The sequence below is a fragment of the Oncorhynchus nerka genome, linkage group LG27 (assembly GCF_034236695.1).
Source record: "Oncorhynchus nerka isolate Pitt River linkage group LG27, Oner_Uvic_2.0, whole genome shotgun sequence".
Lineage (NCBI taxonomy): Eukaryota > Metazoa > Chordata > Actinopteri > Salmoniformes > Salmonidae > Oncorhynchus > Oncorhynchus nerka.
Window position 1 is genome coordinate 101,456,283 of NC_088422.1, and position 20,000 is coordinate 101,476,282.

Consider the following 20,000-nt stretch of genomic DNA (forward strand, 5'->3'; position numbering starts at 1 on the left):
GACGGGGGGAGAGAGAGAGAGGGGGGAGAGGGGGGACAGAGAGGGGAGGAGAGGGGAGAGAGAGAGAGCGGGGGACAGAGAGGGGAGGGGGAGAGGGGAGGGGAGAGGGGAGGGGGGGAGGGGGTAGAGGGAGGGGGGAGAGGAGAGGAGGGGGGAGGGGGGGAGGTGGGGACAGAGAGAGAGAGAGAGGGGGGGAACAGAGAGAGAGGTGTTCATTACATCATCAACATTCTCTTGTAATGTATGTATCTTCTTCTTCATTTAAATGTGTGTAGTTCTGTCTTTGAGCTGTTCTTCTATTGACAGAGAAATGTACACACTGGCCTTTAGACTGGGGGAACACACACTGGCCTTTAGACTGGGGGAACACACACTGGCCTTTAGACTTTAGACTGGGGGAACACACACTGGCATTTAGACTGGGGGAACACACACTGGCCTTTAGACTTTAGACTGGGGGAACACACACTGGCCTTTAGACTGGGGGAACACACACTGGCCTTTAGACTGGGGGAACACACACTGGCCTTTAGACTGGGGAACACACACTGGCCTTTAGACTGGGGAACACACACTGGCCTTTAGACTGGGGAACACACACTGGCCTTTAGACTGGGGGAACACACACTGGCCTTTAGACTGGGACTGAACACACACTGGCCTTTAGACTGGGGGAACACACACTGGCCTTTAGACTGGGGAACACACACTGGCCTTTAGACTGGGGGAACACACACTGGCCTTTAGACTGGGAGAACACACACTGGCCTTTAGACTGGGGGAACACACACTGGCATTTTAGACTGGGAGAACACACACTGGCATTTAGACTGGGGCCTTTAGAAACACACACTGGCATTTTAGACTGGGGGAACACACACTGGCCTTTAGACTGGGGGGGAACACACACTGGCCTTTAGACTGGGGGAACACACACTGGCCTTTAGACTGGGGAACACACACTGGCCTTTAGACTGGGAGACTGGGGACACACACTGGCCTTTAGACTGGGGAACACACACTGGCATTTAGACTTTAGCCTGGGGGAACACACACTGGCATTTAGACTTTAGCCTGGGGGAACACACACTGGCATTTAGACTTTAGCCTGGGGGAACACACACTGGCATTTAGACTGGGGGAACACACACTGGCCTTTAGACTGGGGGAACACACACTGGCCTTTAGACTGGGGGAACACACACTGGCATTTAGACTGGGAGAACACACACTGGCCTTTAGACTGGGAGAACACACACTGGCCTTTAGACTGGGGGAACACACACTGGCCTTTAGACTGGGGGAGAACACACACTGGCCTTTAGACTGGGAGAACACACACTGGCCTTTAGACTGGGAGAACACACACTGGCCTTTAGACTGGGAGAACACACACTGGCCTTTAGACTGGGGGAACACACACTGGCCTTTAGACTGGGAGAACACACACTGGCCTTTAGACTGGGAGAACACACACTGGCCTTTAGACTGGGGGAACACACACTGGCATTTAGACTGGGGAACACACACTGGCCTTTAGACTGGGGGAACACACACTGGCATTTAGACTGGGGGAACACACACTGGCATTTAGACTGGGGGAACACACACTGGCCTTTAGACTGGGAGAACACACACTGGCCTTTAGACTGGGGGAACACACACTGGCCTTTAGACTGGGAGAACACACACTGGCCTTTAGACTGGGGGAACACACACTGGCCTTTAGACTGGGGGAACACACACTGGCCTTTAGACTGGGGGAACACACACTGGCCTTTAGACTGGGGGAACACACACTGGCATTTAGACTTTAGCCTGGGGGAACACACACTGGCATTTAGACTTTAGCCTGGGGGAACACACACTGGCATTTAGACTGGGAGAACACACACTGGCCTTTAGACTGGGGGAACACACACTGGCCTTTAGACTGGGGGAACACACACTGGCCTTTAGACTGGGAGAACACACACTGGCCTTTAGACTGGGGGAACACACACTGGCCTTTAGACTGGGGGAACACACACTGGCATTTAGACTGGGGGAACACACACTGGCCTTTAGACTGGGAGAACACACACTGGCCTTTAGACTTTAGAAACACACACTGGCCTTTAGACTGGGGGAACACACACTGGCCTTTAGACTTTAGACTGGGGGAACACACACTGGCCTTTAGACTGGGAGAACACACACTGGCCTTTAGACTGGGAGAACACACACTGGCCTTTAGACTGGGGGAACACACACTGGCATTTAGACTGGGGGAACACACACTGGCCTTTAGACTGGGGGAACACACACTGGCATTTAGACTGGGGGAACACACTCTGGCATTTAGACTGGGGGAACACACACTGGCCTTTAGACTGGGAGAACACACACTGGCCTTTAGACTGGGGGAACACACACTGGCCTTTAGACTGGGAGAACACACACTGGCCTTTAGACTGGGGGAACACACACTGGCCTTTAGACTGGGGGAACACACACTGGCCTTTAGACTGGGGGAACACACACTGGCCTTTAGACTGGGGGAACACACACTGGCCTTTAGACTGGGGGAACACACACTGGCCTTTAGACTTTAGACTGGGGGAACACACACTGGCCTTTAGACTTTAGACTGGGGGAACACACACTGGCCTTTAGACTGGGAGAACACACACTGGCCTTTAGACTGGGGGAACACACACTGGCATTTAGACTGGGGGAACACACACTGGCCTTTAGACTGGGAGAACACACACTGGCCTTTAGACTGGGGGAACACACACTGGCATTTAGACTGGGGGAACACACTCTGGCATTTAGACTGGGAGAACACACACTGGCCTTTAGACTGGGGAACACACACTGGCCTTTAGACTGGGGAACACACACTGGCCTTTAGACTGGGGGAACACACACTGGCCTTTAGACTGGGGGAACACACACTGGCCTTTAGACTGGGGGAACACACACTGGCCTTTAGACTGGGGGAACACACACTGGCCTTTAGACTGGGGGAACACACACTGGCCTTTAGACTGGGGGAACACACACTGGTCTTTAGACTTTAGACTGGGGGAACACACACTGGCCTTTAGACTTTAGACTGGGGGAACACACACTGGCCTTTAGACTGGGAGAACACACACTGGCCTATAGACTGGGGGAACACACACTGTCCTTTATACTGGGGGAACACACACTGGCCTTTAGACTGGGGGAACACACACTGGCCTTTAGACTTTAGACTGGGGGAACACACACTGGCCTTTAGACTGGGAGAACACACACTGGCCTTTAGACTGGGGGAACACACACTGGCCTTTAGACTGGGAGAACACACACTGGCCTTTAGACTGGGGGAACACACACTGGCCTTTAGACTGGGGGAACACACACTGGCCTTTAGACTGGGGGAACACACATTGGCCTTTAGACTGGGGGAACACACACTGGCCTTTAGACTGGGGGAACACACTCTGGCATTTAGCCTGGGGGAACACACACTGGCATTTAGCCTGGGGGAACACACACTGGCCTTTAGACTGGGGGAACACACACTGGCCTTTAGACTGGGGGAACACACACTGGCCTTTAGACTGGGGGAACACACACTGGCCTTTAGACTGGGGAACACACACTGGCCTTTAGACTGGGGAACACACACTGGCCTTTAGACTGGGGAACACACACTGGCCTTTAGACTGGGGACCTCACACACTGGCCTTTAGACTGGGGGAACACACTCTGGCATTTAGACTGGGGGAACACACACTGGCCTTTAGACTGGGGGAACACACACTGGCCTTTAGACTGGGGGAACACACACTGGCCTTCACACTGGCCTTTACACATGTGTATGTGTGTGTATGTGTTTATGTGTGTGTGTGTGTGTGTGTGTTGGTGTGTGTGTGTGTTTACGTGTGTGTGTTTATGTGTGTGTGTGTGTGTGTGTGGCAGCAGTGGTTGTCTTACCCTGTCCACCTTCATGATCTGGAACCTCTGGGAGATGTCAGCTGTGTTGGCGGGCAGCCTGGACCGTCCCGAGACGAAGCGCATGAACAGAACCCTCTCCTCGTTGGAGAAGTCCTCTAGGGTCTGCCAGAACCACTGGACCTGAGTGTGATGCTCTTCTACCTCACGGTACCGCACAACCTGGAAATAACACAGCCATTACCTCACGGTACCACACTACTTGTAATTAATACAGCCATTACCTCATGGTACCTCACTACCTGTAATTAATACAGCCATTACCTCACGGTACCTCACTACCTGTAATTAATACAGCCATTACCTCATGGTACCTCACTACCTGTAATTAATACAGCCATTACCTCATGGTACCACACTACCTGTAATTAATACAGCCATTACCTCATGGTACCACACTACCTGTAATTAATACAGCCATTACCTCACGGTACCTCACTACCTGTAATTAATACAGCCATTACCTCACGGTACCTCACTACCTGTAATTAATACAGCCATTACCTCACGGTACCTCACTACCTGTAATTAATACAGCCATTACCTCACGGTACCACACTACCTGTAATTAATACAGCCATTACCTCACGGTACCACACTACCTGTAATTAAGCCATTACCTCATACCTGTAATTAATACCATTACCTCATGGTACCACACTACCTGTAATTAATACAGCCATTACCTCACGGTACCACACTACCTGTAATTAATACAGCCATTACCTCACGGTACCACACTACCTGTAATTAATACAGCCATTACCTCACGGTACCACACTACCTGTAATTAATACAGCCATTACCTCACAGTACCACACTACCTGTAATTAATACAGCCATTACCTCACGGTACCTCACTACCTGTAATTAATACAGCCATTACCTCATGGTACCTCACTACCTGTAATTAATACAGCCATTAATACAGCCATTACCTCATGGTACCACACTACCTGTAATTAATACAGCCATTAATACAGCCATTACCTCATGGTACCACACTACCTGTAATTAATACAGCCATTACCTCATGGTGCCACACTACCTGTAATTAATACAGCCATTACCTCACGGTACCACACTACCTGTAATTAATACAGCCATTACCTCACGGTACCACACTACCTGTAATTAATACAGCCATTACCTCACGGTACCACACTACCTGTAATTAATACAGCCATTACCTCACAGTACCACACTACCTGTAATTAATACAGCCATTACCTCACGGTACCTCACTACCTGTAATTAATACAGCCATTACCTCACGGTACCTCACTACCTGTAATTAATACAGCCATTACCTCATGGTACCTCACTACCTGTAATTAATACAGCCATTAATACAGCCATTACCTCACGGTACCACACTACCTGTAATTAATACAGCCATTACCTCATGGTACCACACTACCTGTAATTAATACAGCCATTACCTCATGGTGCCACACTACCTGTAATTAATACAGCCATTACCTCATGGTACCACACTACCTGTAATTAATACAGCCATTACCTCATGGTACCACACTACCTGTAATTAATACAGCCATTAATACAGCCATTACCTCACGGTACCACACTACCTGTAATTAATACAGCCATTAATACAGCCATTACCTCACGGTACCACACTACCTGTAATTAATACAGCCATTACCTCACGGTACCACACTACCTGTAATTAATACAGCCATTACCTCACGGTACCACACTACCTGTAATTAATACAGCCATTACCTCACGGTACCACACTACCTGTAATTAATACAGCCATTACCTCACGGTACCACACTACCTGTAATTAATACAGCCATTAATACAGCCATTACCTCACGGTACCACACTACCTGTAATTAATACAGCCATTACCTCATGGTACCACACTACCTGTAATTAATACAGCCATTACCTCACGGTACCACACTACCTGTAATTAATACAGCCATTACCTCATGGTACCACACTACCTGTAATTAATACAGCCATTACCTCACGGTACCACACTACCTGTAATTAATACAGCCATTAATACAGCCATTACCTCACGGTACCACACTACCTGTAATTAATACAGCCATTACCTCACGGTACCACACTACCTGTAATTAATACAGCCATTACCTCACGGTACCACACTACCTGTAATTAATACAGCCATTACCTCATGGTACCACACTACCTGTAATTAATACAGCCATTACCTCATGGTACCACACTACCTGTAATTAATACAGCCATTACCTCATTAATACCACACTACCTGTAATTAATACAGCCATTACCTCCTTACATGGTACCACACTACCTGTAATTAATACAGCCATTACCTCATGGTACCTCCATTACCTCATGGTACCACACTACCTGTAATTAATACAGCCATTACCTCATGGTACCTCACTACCTGTAATTAATACAGCCATTACCTCATGGTACCTCACTACCTGTAATTAATACAGCCATTACCTCATGGTACCACACTACCTGTAATTAATACAGCCATTACCTCATGGTACCACACTACCTGTAATTAATACAGCCATTACCTCATGGTACCACACTACCTGTAATTAATACAGCCATTAATACAACAATCAGTCAATCAGTCAGTCAATAAATCAGTCAGTCAGGCAGTCAGCCAATCGTCACTTAGTCAGTCAGTCAATCAGTCAGTCAGCCAATCATCAGCCAATCACCACTTAGTCAGTCAGTCAGCCAATCATCAGCCAATCATCACTTAGTCAGTCAGTCAGTCAGTCAGTCAGTCAGTCAGTCAATCGGTCAGTCAGCCAAGCATCAGCCAATCATCACTTAGTCAGTCAGTCAGTCAGCCAATCATCACTTAGTCAGTCAGTCAGTCAGCCAGTCATCACTTAGTCTGTCAGTCAGTCAGCTAGTCAGTCAGCCAATCATCACTTAGGCAGTCAGTCAGTGCATATTGAAATCACTTTACAGCAAAACAATGAGATGAAAACAAACGGAAGACAGTAATAAAGTAATGAGACCTTCTTGAGCACGTCCACACTGATCTCTGGCATCCCACAAACCATCTGTTCCAGTTGTTTGGCTGTGAGGAGGGAGAGGAGAGGGACAGGGACGATCCAGGACATGCCCTCACGCACCACCGCCACCTGGGAGAGAGAAGGGAGGGAGAGAGAGGGATAGGGGAGGGAGAGAGGGATAGGGGGAGAGAGGGGATAGGGGGGAGAGAGAGGGAGAGAGAGGAATAGGGGAGGGAGAGAGAGAGGGATAGGGGAGAGAGGGGGATAGGGGGAGAGAGAGGGGGATAGGGAGAGAGAGAGGGGGATAGGGGGAGAGAGAGGGATAGGGGAGGGAGAGAGAGAGGGGAGCGATGAGGGATGGGAGAGAGGGATAAGGGGAGAGGGAGGATAGGGAGGGGAGGGAGAGAGAGAGAGGGGGATAGAGGGATGGGAGGGATAGGGAGGGGAGGGAGAGAGGGATAGAGGGAGGGATAGGGAGGGGAGGGAGAAAGAGAGAGGGGGAGAGAGAGAGAGAGGGATAGGGGAAGGAGAAAGACAGGGGAGAGAGACGGGGGGAGGGGAGATATGAAACAAGAGTTTCCAGTTGAGAGTTAAACACATAACTAACAGAGACATGTACTGTACTCTAAACACCTTAGAGTCTAACAGAGACATGTACTGTACTCTAAACACCTTAGAGTCTAACAGAGACATGTACTGTACTCTAAACACCTTAGAGTCTAACAGAGACATGTACTGTACTCTAAACACCTTAGAGTCTAACAGAGACATGTACTGTACTCTAAACACCTTAGAGTCTAACAGAGACATGTACTGTACTCTAAACACCTTAGAGTCTAACAGAGACATGTACTGTACTCTAAACACCTTAGAGTCTAACAGAGACATGTACTGTACTCTAAACACCTTAGAGTCTAACAGAGACATGTACTGTACTCTAAACTCCTTAGAGTCTAACAGAGACATGTACTTTCTACCATACTCTAAACACCTTAGAGTCTAACAGAGACATGTACTGTACTCTAAACACCTTAGATCTAACTGAACCAGACATTACTCTCACACCTTAGTCTAGTCTAATACAGAGACATGTACTGTACTCTAAACACCTTAGAGTCTAACAGAGACATGTACTGTACTCTAAACACCTTAGTCTAACAGAGACATGTACTGTACTCTAAACACCTTAGAGTCTAACAATTATAAATATAGTCTAGTTATATACTGAACCATTTCTACAATTACGTCTAGTCTGACCAATTATAAATATAGTCTAGTCTGAACCATGACGTTTCTACAATTATAAATATAGGATGGTTAAAATACTGAACCATGTAGGATTAAATTAAGCAGCAGGTCGTTTCTAAATTATAAATAAGTCTATTATAGTTGTTCCCATGCCAACCAAGCTGGGTGTTAAGATTACTTAGGAAAATTCCAGGCATGATTCTTCATCTTAAAACCAATTCAGAATTGAGTTTCTATTATAAAAGAGCGCAGTGCCTCTCGTCTTAATCCAATAATTCAATATATACATCTCAAGTTTCAGAGTGGAGGAGAGGTCTGCCGAGTTTCTCTCTGAAATGAAAAGCCTCGGGACATAGTCTAAGTGTAGTGCAGAGAGCTCGATAATGCCTCGTAGAGAAGACACCACGAAGAGGATGGTCTGAAAGCAGCAGGTGGCCACGGTGTGTTAGTCACCGAAGAGGAAGGTCTGAAAGCAGCAGGTGGCCACGGTGTGTTAGTCACCGAAGAGGATGGTCTGAAAGCAGCAGGTGGCCACGGTGTGTTAGTCACCGAAGAGGATGGTCTGAAAGCAGCAGGTGGCCACGGTGTGTTAGTCACCGAAGAGGAAGGTCTGAAAGCAGCAGGTGGCCACGGTGTGTTAGTCACCGAAGAGGAAGGTCTGAAAGCAGCAGGTGGCCACGGTGTTTTAGTCACCGAAGAGGAAGTCTAAAAGCAGTCACCGTGTTAGTCACCGAAGAGGAAGGTCTAAAAGCAGCAGGTGGCCACGGTGTGTTAGTCACCGAAGAGGAAGGTCTGAAAGCAGCAGGTGGCCACGGTGTCTTAGTCACCGAAGAGGATGGTCTGAAAGCAGCAGGTGGCCACGGTGTGTTAGTCACCGAAGAGGAAGGTCTGAAAGCAGGTGGCTACGTGGCCAAGAGGAAGGTCTGAAAGCAGTCAGGTGGCCAAGGTGTCACACCGAAGAGGAAGGTCTGAAAGCAGCAGGTGGCCACGGTGTGTTAGTCACCGAAGAGGAAGGTCTGAAAGCAGCAGGTGGCCAAGGTGTCTTAGTCACCGAAGAGGATGGTCTGAAAGCAGCAGGTGGCCACGGTGTGTTAGTCACCGAAGAGGAAGGTCTGAAAGCAGCAGGTGGCCACGGTGTGTTAGTCACCGAAGAGGAAGGTCTGAAAGCAGCAGGTGGCCACGGTGTCTTAGTCACCGAAGAGGATGGTCTGAAAGCAGCAGGTGGCCACGGTGTGTTAGTCACCGAAGAGGATGGTCTGAAAGCAGCAGGTGGCCACGGTGTGTTAGTCACCACCCGCTGGAGGTTAATGAACTGCGGCAGACACAGGAAATTAACAAAACATGAGGCGATCGGACGACCAACAGCCGCTGTCAGTCGCTCTGGTGTGCTGCCTCTCGGAACCCCGTCTGTCTATCTGGTGCAGGCGGTACTCGATGGTGTTGTCTGTGTCGTACCCGTCTGTCTATCTGGTGCAGGCGGTACTCGATGGTGTTGTCTGTGTCGTACCCGTCTGTCTATCTGGTGCAGGCGGTACTCGATGGTGTTGTCTGTGTCCTACCGTCTGTCTATCTGGTGTGTGTGTGTGTGTGTGCCTGGTCTATCTCGATGGTGTACTCCTGTCTGTGTCGTACCTGTCTCTATCTGGTGCAGGCGGTACTCCTGGTGTTGTCTGTGTCGTACCTGTCTGTCTATCTGGTGCAGGCGGTACTCCTGGTGTTGTCTGTGTCGAACCGATGTCTGACAACTCCATTGTGTCCCTCGTCCCAGAGCTGTCTAAGAACCTTGGCGTGATCCTGGGCGACAACACCCTGTCGTTCTATCTCTTCAAGCCAACATCAAGGCGGTGGCCCTGTTCCTGTAGGTCTCATGCTCTACAACATCCGCATCTAGAGTAGGAACACAACAGCAACATCACACAGGAAGCGTTGCGCAGGTCCTAATCCAGGCACTTGTCATCTCCCGTCTGGATTACTGCAACTTTCCCTGTTGGCTGGGCTCCCTGCCTGAGCCATTAAACCCCTACAACTCATCCAGAACTGTGGTCCTTCAGCAGGGAGGCCGTCTGGTGTTCAACCTTCCCCCCTCTTCTTCTCACGTCTCTGGTCCCCGCTCCTCCGCTTCTCTCCACTGGCTTCCAGTTGAAGCCTCGCATCCGCTACAAGACCATGGTGCTTGCCTACTGGAGGCTGTGAGGGGAACGGCACCTGGCAGTACCTCCAGGCTCTGATCAGGCCCTACACCAGTATGTGTGTGTGTGTGTGTAGTGTGTGTGTGTGTCTGAAACAAGGGCACTGTGTTCATCCACCTCTGGCCTGCCATCGCACCGACCAGAGGATCCACTACCACTGAGGAAGTACAGTTATCCCATACGGTATCACCATCAGCCCAGTCAAAACTGTTCGCCATCTGGCCCCCAATGGTGGAACAAACTCCTCACGACGCCAGGACAGCATACTGAGGACCTCACCATACCACCACCATATTATCGGAGACACCTGAAACCCCACCCATACCATTTAAGGAATACCTAGGATAGGTTAAAGTAATCCTTCACCATCCCCCCATACCATAAAAGACCTAGATGCACTATTGTAAAGTGGCTGTTCCACTGGATGTCATAAGGTGAAAGCACCAATTTGTAAGTCGCTCTGGATAAGAGCGTCTGCTAAATGACTTAAATGTAAATGTAAATGTACCCGTCCGTCTATCTGGTGCTGCCGGTCCTCGATGGTGTTGTCTGTGTCGTACCTGTCTGTCTATCTCGTGCAGGCGGTACACCTGTGTGTCGTACCTGTCTGTCTATCTCGCGCAGGCGGTACACCTGTGTGTCGTACCTGTCTGTCTATCTCGTGCAGGCGGTACTCCTGTGTGTGTCGTACCTGTCTGTCTATCTCGTGCAGGCGGTACTCGATGGCCCGGGCTACATACTCCTTCCTGTTGGAGAAGGTCAGAGGGATGCTGTTTCCCCCGGGGATAATAGGAACCATCTTACCGTCCGCACTCTGACCCACGAACGAATCCAGAGGAATCATCTAGAGGGAGGAGCACAACAGTACAACATCACTTCATCTGAATTCAAGTTGGGGGTCAATTCCATTTGTAGAGAGTTGATTCAGAATCCTGTTAGATCAGGAGATACAGTCCCTTCCTCTTTATTCCCTGTCTCTCTCTCTCTCCTCCCGCTCCTTCCTCCATCTTTCCCTCTCTCCTCCACCTGTCTCTCTCTCCCACCTCTCCTCCACCTCTCTCTCTCTCCTCCCGCTCCTTCCTCCATCTTTCCCTCTCTTGGCTAGGAGACTATGGGCCTGAGAGGCCATTTCTCTCTCCTCCTGCTCCATCTTTCCCATCTGAGAGACTTGGCTAGGGACTATGGGCCTACCAGAGGCCATTTCTATCTCCTCCTGCTCCATCTTTCCCTCTCTTGGCTAGGAGACTATGGGCCTGAGAGGCCATTTCTCTCTCCTCCTGCTCCATCTTTCCCTCTCTTGGCTAGGAGACTGTGGGCCTGAGAGGCCATTTCTCTCTCCTCCTGCTCCATCTTTCCCTCTCTTGGCTAGGAGACTGTGGGCCTGAGAGGCCATTTCATTCTCTCCCACCTCTCTCTCTCTCCCCTGGCTGTGGTCCTTCCTTCACAAGACAGGGAGGCCATGTCTCTCTCTCCCTCCCTCTTCCCCCCTCTCTCCCTTCCTCTCCCTCTCTGGACTCTCTATCTATCCTGGCTGTGGTCCTTCCTGGGAGGCAGGCCAACTGGCCAATCCCCAGACAGGATGTGCTGCATCAACAGGACCCTTGCATTCCAGTATGTGTGTGTGTGTGTGTGTGTGTGTTTCTGTGTGAGAGAGAGAGGGAGCCCGGTCCAGTCCAGTAGAGTGGTTATGTGTGTGTGTGTCGGGGGGAACGAAGGTTGGCCATGGTGTATTATCAACATACCATATTATCACTATACCATATTATCACCATACTGAGGGACCTCACCATACCATATTATCACCATACTGAGGGACCTCACCATACCATATTATCACCATACCATATTATCACCATACTGAGACCTCACCATACCATATTATCACCATACCATATTATCACCATACCATATTATCAACATACCATATTATCACCATACCATATTATCACCATACCATATTATCACCATACCATATTATCACCATACCCCATTAACACCATTCCAAGTCAAACAGGAAACAGAGCTCCATTTCCTAGGCTAGTTTCCAAGTCGAACAGGAAACACAGCTCCATTTCCTAGGCTGGTTTCCAAGTCAAACAGGAAACACAGCTCCATTTCCCCCCTCATCCTCACCCCCCTCATACTCCTCATCCCCCTCATACCTCCTCTCATCCCCTCATCATCCTCATCCCCCTCATCATCCTCATCCCCCTCATACTCCTCCTCCTCCTCATACCAATATCGTAGCTCGTGACCTTAAGCTGAGGAGAGAAAAAAAGACAGAATAAATCACCTCATGGAAATTATCCTCTGTGATGCCGCTGTCTTCAATGTGAAGAATGCTGTTGAGTGTCTGAACGTAGAGCAGGTCCACCTCCTCTAGATCCTCCAGGACCAGAGGAATACAACACAGCTGCTTCCACACCATGGGGGCAAGGTGCAGGTCCAGGGGCTTCTTGGTCCGGATAGCCACCCCCATCAGGATGCCCAGGAACTTAAACTGGAGGAGCTGCTCATCCAGACAGGATGACGGGCTCAGCAGGAACCTGGGGGAGGCAGGGAGGTTTAGAGTTGACCTGAGTGTCCCATAACACAGTGTCATATAGACTATAGCTCTGTAGTGACCCATAACACAGAGTCATATAGACTAAAGCTCTGTAGTGGCCCATACATAACACAGAGTCATATAGACTATAGCTCTGTAGTGGCCCATAACACAGAGTCATATAGACTATAGCTCTGTAGTGGCCCATAACACAGAGTCATATAGACTATAGCTCTGTAGTGGCCCATAACACAGAGTCATATAGACTATAGCTCCGTAGTGGCCCATAACACAGTGTCATATAGACTATAGCTCTGTAGTGGCCCATAACACAGTGTCATATACACTATAGCTCTGTAGTGGCCCATAACACAGAGTCATATAGACTATAGCTCTGTAGTGGCCCATAACACAGAGTCATATAGACTATAGCTCTGTAGTGGCCCATAACACAGTGTCATATAGACTATAGCTCTGTAGTGGCCCATAACACAGAGTCATATAGACTATAGCTCTGTAGTGGCCCATAACACAGAGTCATATAGACTATACCTCTGTAGTGGCCCATAACAGTGTCATATATACTATAGCTCTGTAGTGGCCCATAACACAGAGTCATATAGACTATAGCTCTGTAGTGGCCCATAACACAGAGTCATATAGACTATAGCTCTGTAGTGGCCCATAACACAGAGTCATATAGACTATAGCTCTGTAGTGGCCCATAACACAGAGTCATATAGTCTATAGCTCTGTAGTGGCCCATAACACAGAGTCATATAGACTATAGCTCTGTAGTGGCCCATAACACAGAGTCATATAGACTATAGCTCTGTAGTGGCCCATAACACAGAGTCATATAGACTATAGCTCTGTAGTGGCCCATAACACAGTGTCATATAGACTATAGCTCTGTAGTGGCCCATAACACAGAGTCATATAGACTATAGCTCTGTAGTGGCCCATAACACAGAGTCATATAGACTATAGCTCTGTAGTGGCCCATAACACAGAGTCATATAGACTATAGCTCTGTAGTGGCCCATAACACAGTGTCATATAGACTAGAGCTCTGTAGTGGCCCATAATACAGAGTCATATAGACTATAGATAGCTCTGTAGTGGCCCATAACAGTGTCATATAGACTATAGCTCTGTAGTGGCCCATAACACAGAGTCATATAGACTATAGCTCTGTAGTGGCCCATAACAGTCATATAGACTATAGCTCTGTAGTGGCCCATAACACAGTGTCATATAGACTATAGCTCTGTAGTGGCCCATAACACAGTGTCATATAGACTATAGCTCTGTAGTGGCCCATAACACAGAGTCATATAGACTATAGCTCTGTAGTGGCCCATAACACAGAGTCATATAGACTATAGCTCTGTAGTGGCCCATAACACAGAGTCATATAGACTATAGCTCTGTAGTGGCCCATAACACAGAGTCATATAGACTATAGCTCTGTAGTGGCCCATAACACAGAGTCATATAGACTATAGCTCTGTAGTGGCCCATAACACAGAGTCATATAGACTATAGCTCTGTAGTGGCCCATAACAGAGTCATATAGTCTATAGCTCTGTAGTGGCCCATAACACAGAGTCATATAGACTGTCTCTATGGTGACTAGTAATAAGACAGCATGTCAGTAATGTGGTATTGTCTCTATGGTGACTGGTAATGAGGCAGCGTCTCTATGGTGACTGGTAATGAGACAGCGTGTCAGTAATGTGGTACTGTCTCTATGGTGACTGGTAATGAGACAGCGTCTCTATGGTGACTGGTAATGAGACAGCGTCTCTATGGTGACTGGTAATGAGACAGCGTGTCAGTAATGTGGTACTGTCTCTATGGTGACTGGTAATGAGACAGCGTCTCTATGGTGACTGGTAATGAGACAGCGTGTCAGTAATGTGGTACTGTCTCTATGGTGACTGGTAATGAGGCAGCGTCTCTATGGTGACTGGTAATGAGACAGCGTGTCAGTATTGTGGTACTGTCTCTATGGTGACTGGTAATGAGACAGCGTCTCTATGGTGACTGGTAATGAGACAGCGTCTCTATGGTGACTGGTAATGAGACAGCGTGTCAGTAATGTGGTACTGTCTCTATGGTGACTGGTAATTAGACAGTGTGTCAGTAATGTGGTACTGTCTCTATGGTGACTGGTAATGAGACAGCGTCTCTATGGTGACTGGTAATGAGACAGCGTGTCAGTAATGTGGTACTGTCTCTATGGTGACTGGTAATGAGACAGCGTCTCTATGGTGACTGGTAATGAGACAGTGTGTCAGTATTGTGGTACTGTCTCTATGGTGACTGGTAATGAGACAGCGTGTCAGTATTGTGGTACTGTCTCTATGGTGACTGGTAATGAGACAGCGTGTCAGTAATGTGGTGCTGTCTCTATGGTGACTGGTAATGAGACAGCGTCTCTATGGTGACTGGTAATTAGACAGCGTGTCAGTAATGTGGTACTGTCTCTATGGTGACTGGTAATGAGACAGCGTGTCAGTAATGTGGTACTGTCTCTATGGTGACTGGTAATGAGACAGCGTGTCAGTAATGTGGTACTGTCTCTATGGTGACTGGTAATGAGACAGCGTCTCTATGGTGACTGGTAATGAGACAGCGTGTCAGTAATGTGGTACTGTCTCTATGGTGACTGGTAATGAGACAGCGTGTCAGTAATGTGGTACTGTCTCTATGGTGACTGGTAATGAGACAGCGTGTCAGTAATGTGGTACTGTGCGTCTCTGTTGGTGTCCTAGCCAGTCCTCACCTGTCTCTGTTGTAGCCCACCTCAGCTGTGGCGTTGGGGGAGGGGATGAGGAGATCCACTACTCCCGTCTCCAACTCCTACACAGGAAATAGGCGTCAGTCTCACAAGATATCCTGTCCACAGCCCGTCTCTAAATAATATCACTTTTCTGACTCACGATTTGTTAGTGACTGGTAAAACCAGCGTTTCTCTGGTAAAGTCTTTGGTGAACTGGAAGAATAGACAAGAACATAGTGCAGAAACCACGAGGAAATGACTTCAGGTTGAGACTGAGGCTTTGTTCCCAAATCCTAAACAGCAAACCACTTAGAATGTATGTTACTATCTCACTACTATTTATAATAGTCACTAATTCTACTGTTACTATCTCACTACTATTTATAATAGTCACTAATTCTACTGTTACTATCTCACTACTATTTATAATCAGTCACTAATTCTACTGTTACTGTCTCACTACTATTTATAATAGTCACTAATTCTACTGTTACTATCTCAGCGTAATACAGTCACTAATTCTACTGTCTCTATCTGGTACTATTTATACAGCGTGTCAGTAATGTGGTACTGTTACTATTTGATAATAGACAGCGTCTAATTCTACTGTTACTATCTCACTACTCTATGGTGACTAATACAGTCAGCTAATTCTACTGTTACTATCTCACTACTGATTTATAATAGTCACTAATGTGGTACTGTCACTACAATTTACTGGTAATAGACAGTCACTAATTCTACTGTTACTATCTGACTACTATTTATAATAGTCACTAATCTCTCTATGGTACTATTTATAATAGTCACTAATTCTACTGTTACTATCTCACTGACTATTTATAATAGTCACTAATTCTACTGTTACTATCTCATACTGACTTATAATAGACAGCTAAATGTGGTACTGTCTACTATCTGGTACTATTTATAATAGTCACTAATTCTCACTGTCTCTATGGTGACTAAATTTCAGTAATGTTACTGTCACTAATTTAGACAGTGTGTCAGTAATGTGGTACTGTCTCTACTGACTATTTATAATCTCTAGTCACTAATTCTACTGTTACTATCTCACTGTCTATTTGACTAATGAGACAGTCACTAATTCTACTGTTACTATCTGACTACTATTTAGACAGTGTGTCAGTAATTCTACTGTTACTATCTCACTACTATTTATAATAGTCACTAATTCTACTGTTACTATCTCACTGACTATTTATACAGTGTAGTCAGTATCCCACTACTATTTATAATGACTGGTACTGTTACAGCGTCTCACTACTATTTATAATAGTCACTAATTCTACTGTTACTATACTACTATTTATAATACAGTCACTAATGTGGTACTGTCACTACTATTTATGGTGACTGGTAATTTATACATACAGTCACTAATTCTACTGTCTCTATCTGACTGGTAATGATACAGCGTGTCAGTACTACTACTGTCTCTATCTGACTGGTAATTAGACAGCGTAGTCACTAATGTCTACTGTTACTGTCTCTATGGTGACTGGTAATGAGACAGCGTGTCACTAATTCTACTGTTACTATCTCACTACTGACTGGTAATGAGACACTAATTCTACTGTTACTTTATCACTACTATTTATAATAGTCACTAATGTGGTACTGTGCTATCTCACTGTTGGTGTTATAATAGTCAGTCTAATTCTACTGTTACTATCTCAGCTATGGCGTTATAATGTCAGATCCACTACTATTTCTAATACAGTCACTACAGGAAATACGTCTAGTCTCACAAGATATAATGTCACATCTCTCTAAATAATTATAATAGTCACTTTTTCTACTGTTACTATTTCACTACTATTTATAACAGTCACTAATTTCTCTGTTACTATCTGGACTAAACTCATTTATAATAGTCACTAACATGTTACTATCTCACTGACTATTTATAATAGTCACTAAATCTAAACAGGAAAACTACTGTTACTATCCCACTACTATTTATAATAGTCACTAATTCTACTGTTACTATCTCACTACTATTTATAATAGTCACTAATTCTACTGTTACTATCTCACTACTATTTATAATAGTCACTAATTCTACTGTTACTATCTCACTACTATTTATAATAGTCACTAATTCTACTGTTACTATCTCACTACTATTTATAATAGTCACTAATTCTACTGTTACTATCTCACTACTATTTATAATACAGTCACTAATTCTACTGTTACTATCTCACTACTATTTATAATAGTCACTAATTCTACTGTTACTATCTCACTACTATTTATAATAGTCACTAATTCTACTGTTACTATCTCACTACTATTTATAATAGTCACTAATTCTACTGTTACTATCTCACTACTATTTATAATAGTCACTAATTCTACTGTTACTATCCCACTACTATTTATAATAGTCACTAATTCTACTGTTACTATACCAGTACTATTTATAATAGTCACTAATTCTACTGTTACTATTTATAATAGTCACTAATTCTACTGTCACTATCTCACTACTATTTCTAATACAGTCACTAATTCTACTGTTACTATTTATAATACAGTCACTAATTCTACTGTTACTATCTCACTACTATTTATAATAGTCACTAATTCTACTGTTACTATCTCACTACTATTTATAATAGTCACTAATTCTACTGTTACTATCTCACTACTATTTATAATACAGTCACTAATTCTACTGTTACTATCTCACTACTATTTATAATACAGTCACTAATTCTACTGTTACTATCTCACTACTATTTATAATAGTCACTAATTCTACTGTTACTATCTCACTACTATTTATAATACAGTCACTAATTCTACTGTTACTATCTCACTACTATTTATAATAGTCACTAATTCTACTGTTACTATCTCACTACTATTTATAATAGTCACTAATTCTACTGTTACTATCTCACTACTATTTATAATAGTCACTAATTCTACTGTTACTATCTCACTACTATTTATAATAGTCACTAATTCTACTGTTACTATCTCACTACTATTTATAATAGTCACTAATTCTACTGTTACTATCTCACTACTATTTATAATAGTCACTAATTCTACTGTTACTATCTCACTACTATTTATAATAGTCACTAATTCTACTGTTACTATCTCACTACTATTTATAATAGTCACTAATTCTACTGTTACTATCTCACTACTATTTATAATAGTCACTAATTCTACTGTTACTATCTCACTACTATTTATAATAGTCACTAATTCTACTGTTACTATCTCACTACTATTTATAATAGTCACTAATTCTACTGTTACTATACCACTACTATTTATAATACAGTCACTAATTCTACTGTTACTATCTCACTACTATTTATAATAGTCACTAATTCTACTGTTACTATCTCACTACTATTTATAATAGTCACTAATTCTACTGTTACTATTTATAATACAGTCACTAATTCTACTGTTACTATCTCACTACTATTTATAATAGTCACTAATTCTACTGTTACTATCTCACTACTATTTATAATAGTCACTAATTCTATTTATAATATTTATAATAGTCACTAATTCTACTGTTACTATTTATAATAGTCACTAATTTATAATTCACTATCTCACTACTATTTATAATAGTCACTAATTCTACTGTTACTATCTCACTACTATTTATAATAGTCACTAATTCCACTGTTACTATCTCACTACTATTTATAATAGTCACTAATTCTACTGTTACTATTTATAATACAGTCACTAATTCTACTGTTACTATCTCACTACTATTTATAATAGTCACTAATTCTACTGTTACTATCTCACTACTATTTATAATAGTCACTAATTCTACTGTTACTATCTCACTACTATTTATAATAGTCACTAATTCTACTGTTACTATCTCACTACTATTTATAATAGTCACTATCTCACTACTATTTATAATAGTCACTAATTCTACTGTTACTATCTCACTACTATTTATAATAGTCACTAATTCTACTGTTACTATCTCACTACTATTTATAATAGTCACTAATTCTACTGTTACTATCTCACTACTATTTATAATAGTCACTATCTCACTACTATTTATAATAGTCACTAATTCTACTACTACTGTTACTGTCTCACTACTATTTATAATAGTCACTAATTCTACTACTACTGTTACTGTCTCACTACTATTTATAATAGTCACTAATTCTACTACTACTGTTACTGTCTCACTACTA

At 44.6% G+C, this 20,000-nt stretch overlaps 1 protein-coding gene across 1 annotated transcript in view; it reads right to left on the minus strand.

Moving 5' to 3' along the window:
• Positions 1-20,000, minus strand: part of LOC135565147 (probable E3 ubiquitin-protein ligase HERC1) — a 35,028-nt gene that overhangs the window by 1,347 nt on the left and 13,681 nt on the right. The window contains exons 11-15 of the mRNA XM_065011208.1: positions 15,772-15,848; positions 12,729-12,981; positions 11,082-11,279; positions 7,002-7,127; positions 3,970-4,149 (exon numbers count right to left, since the gene is read on the minus strand). Of these exons, the coding sequence (XP_064867280.1) occupies positions 3,970-4,149; positions 7,002-7,127; positions 11,082-11,279; positions 12,729-12,981; positions 15,772-15,848 (834 nt within the window). The remainder of the gene's footprint in view (positions 1-3,969; positions 4,150-7,001; positions 7,128-11,081; positions 11,280-12,728; positions 12,982-15,771; positions 15,849-20,000) is intronic.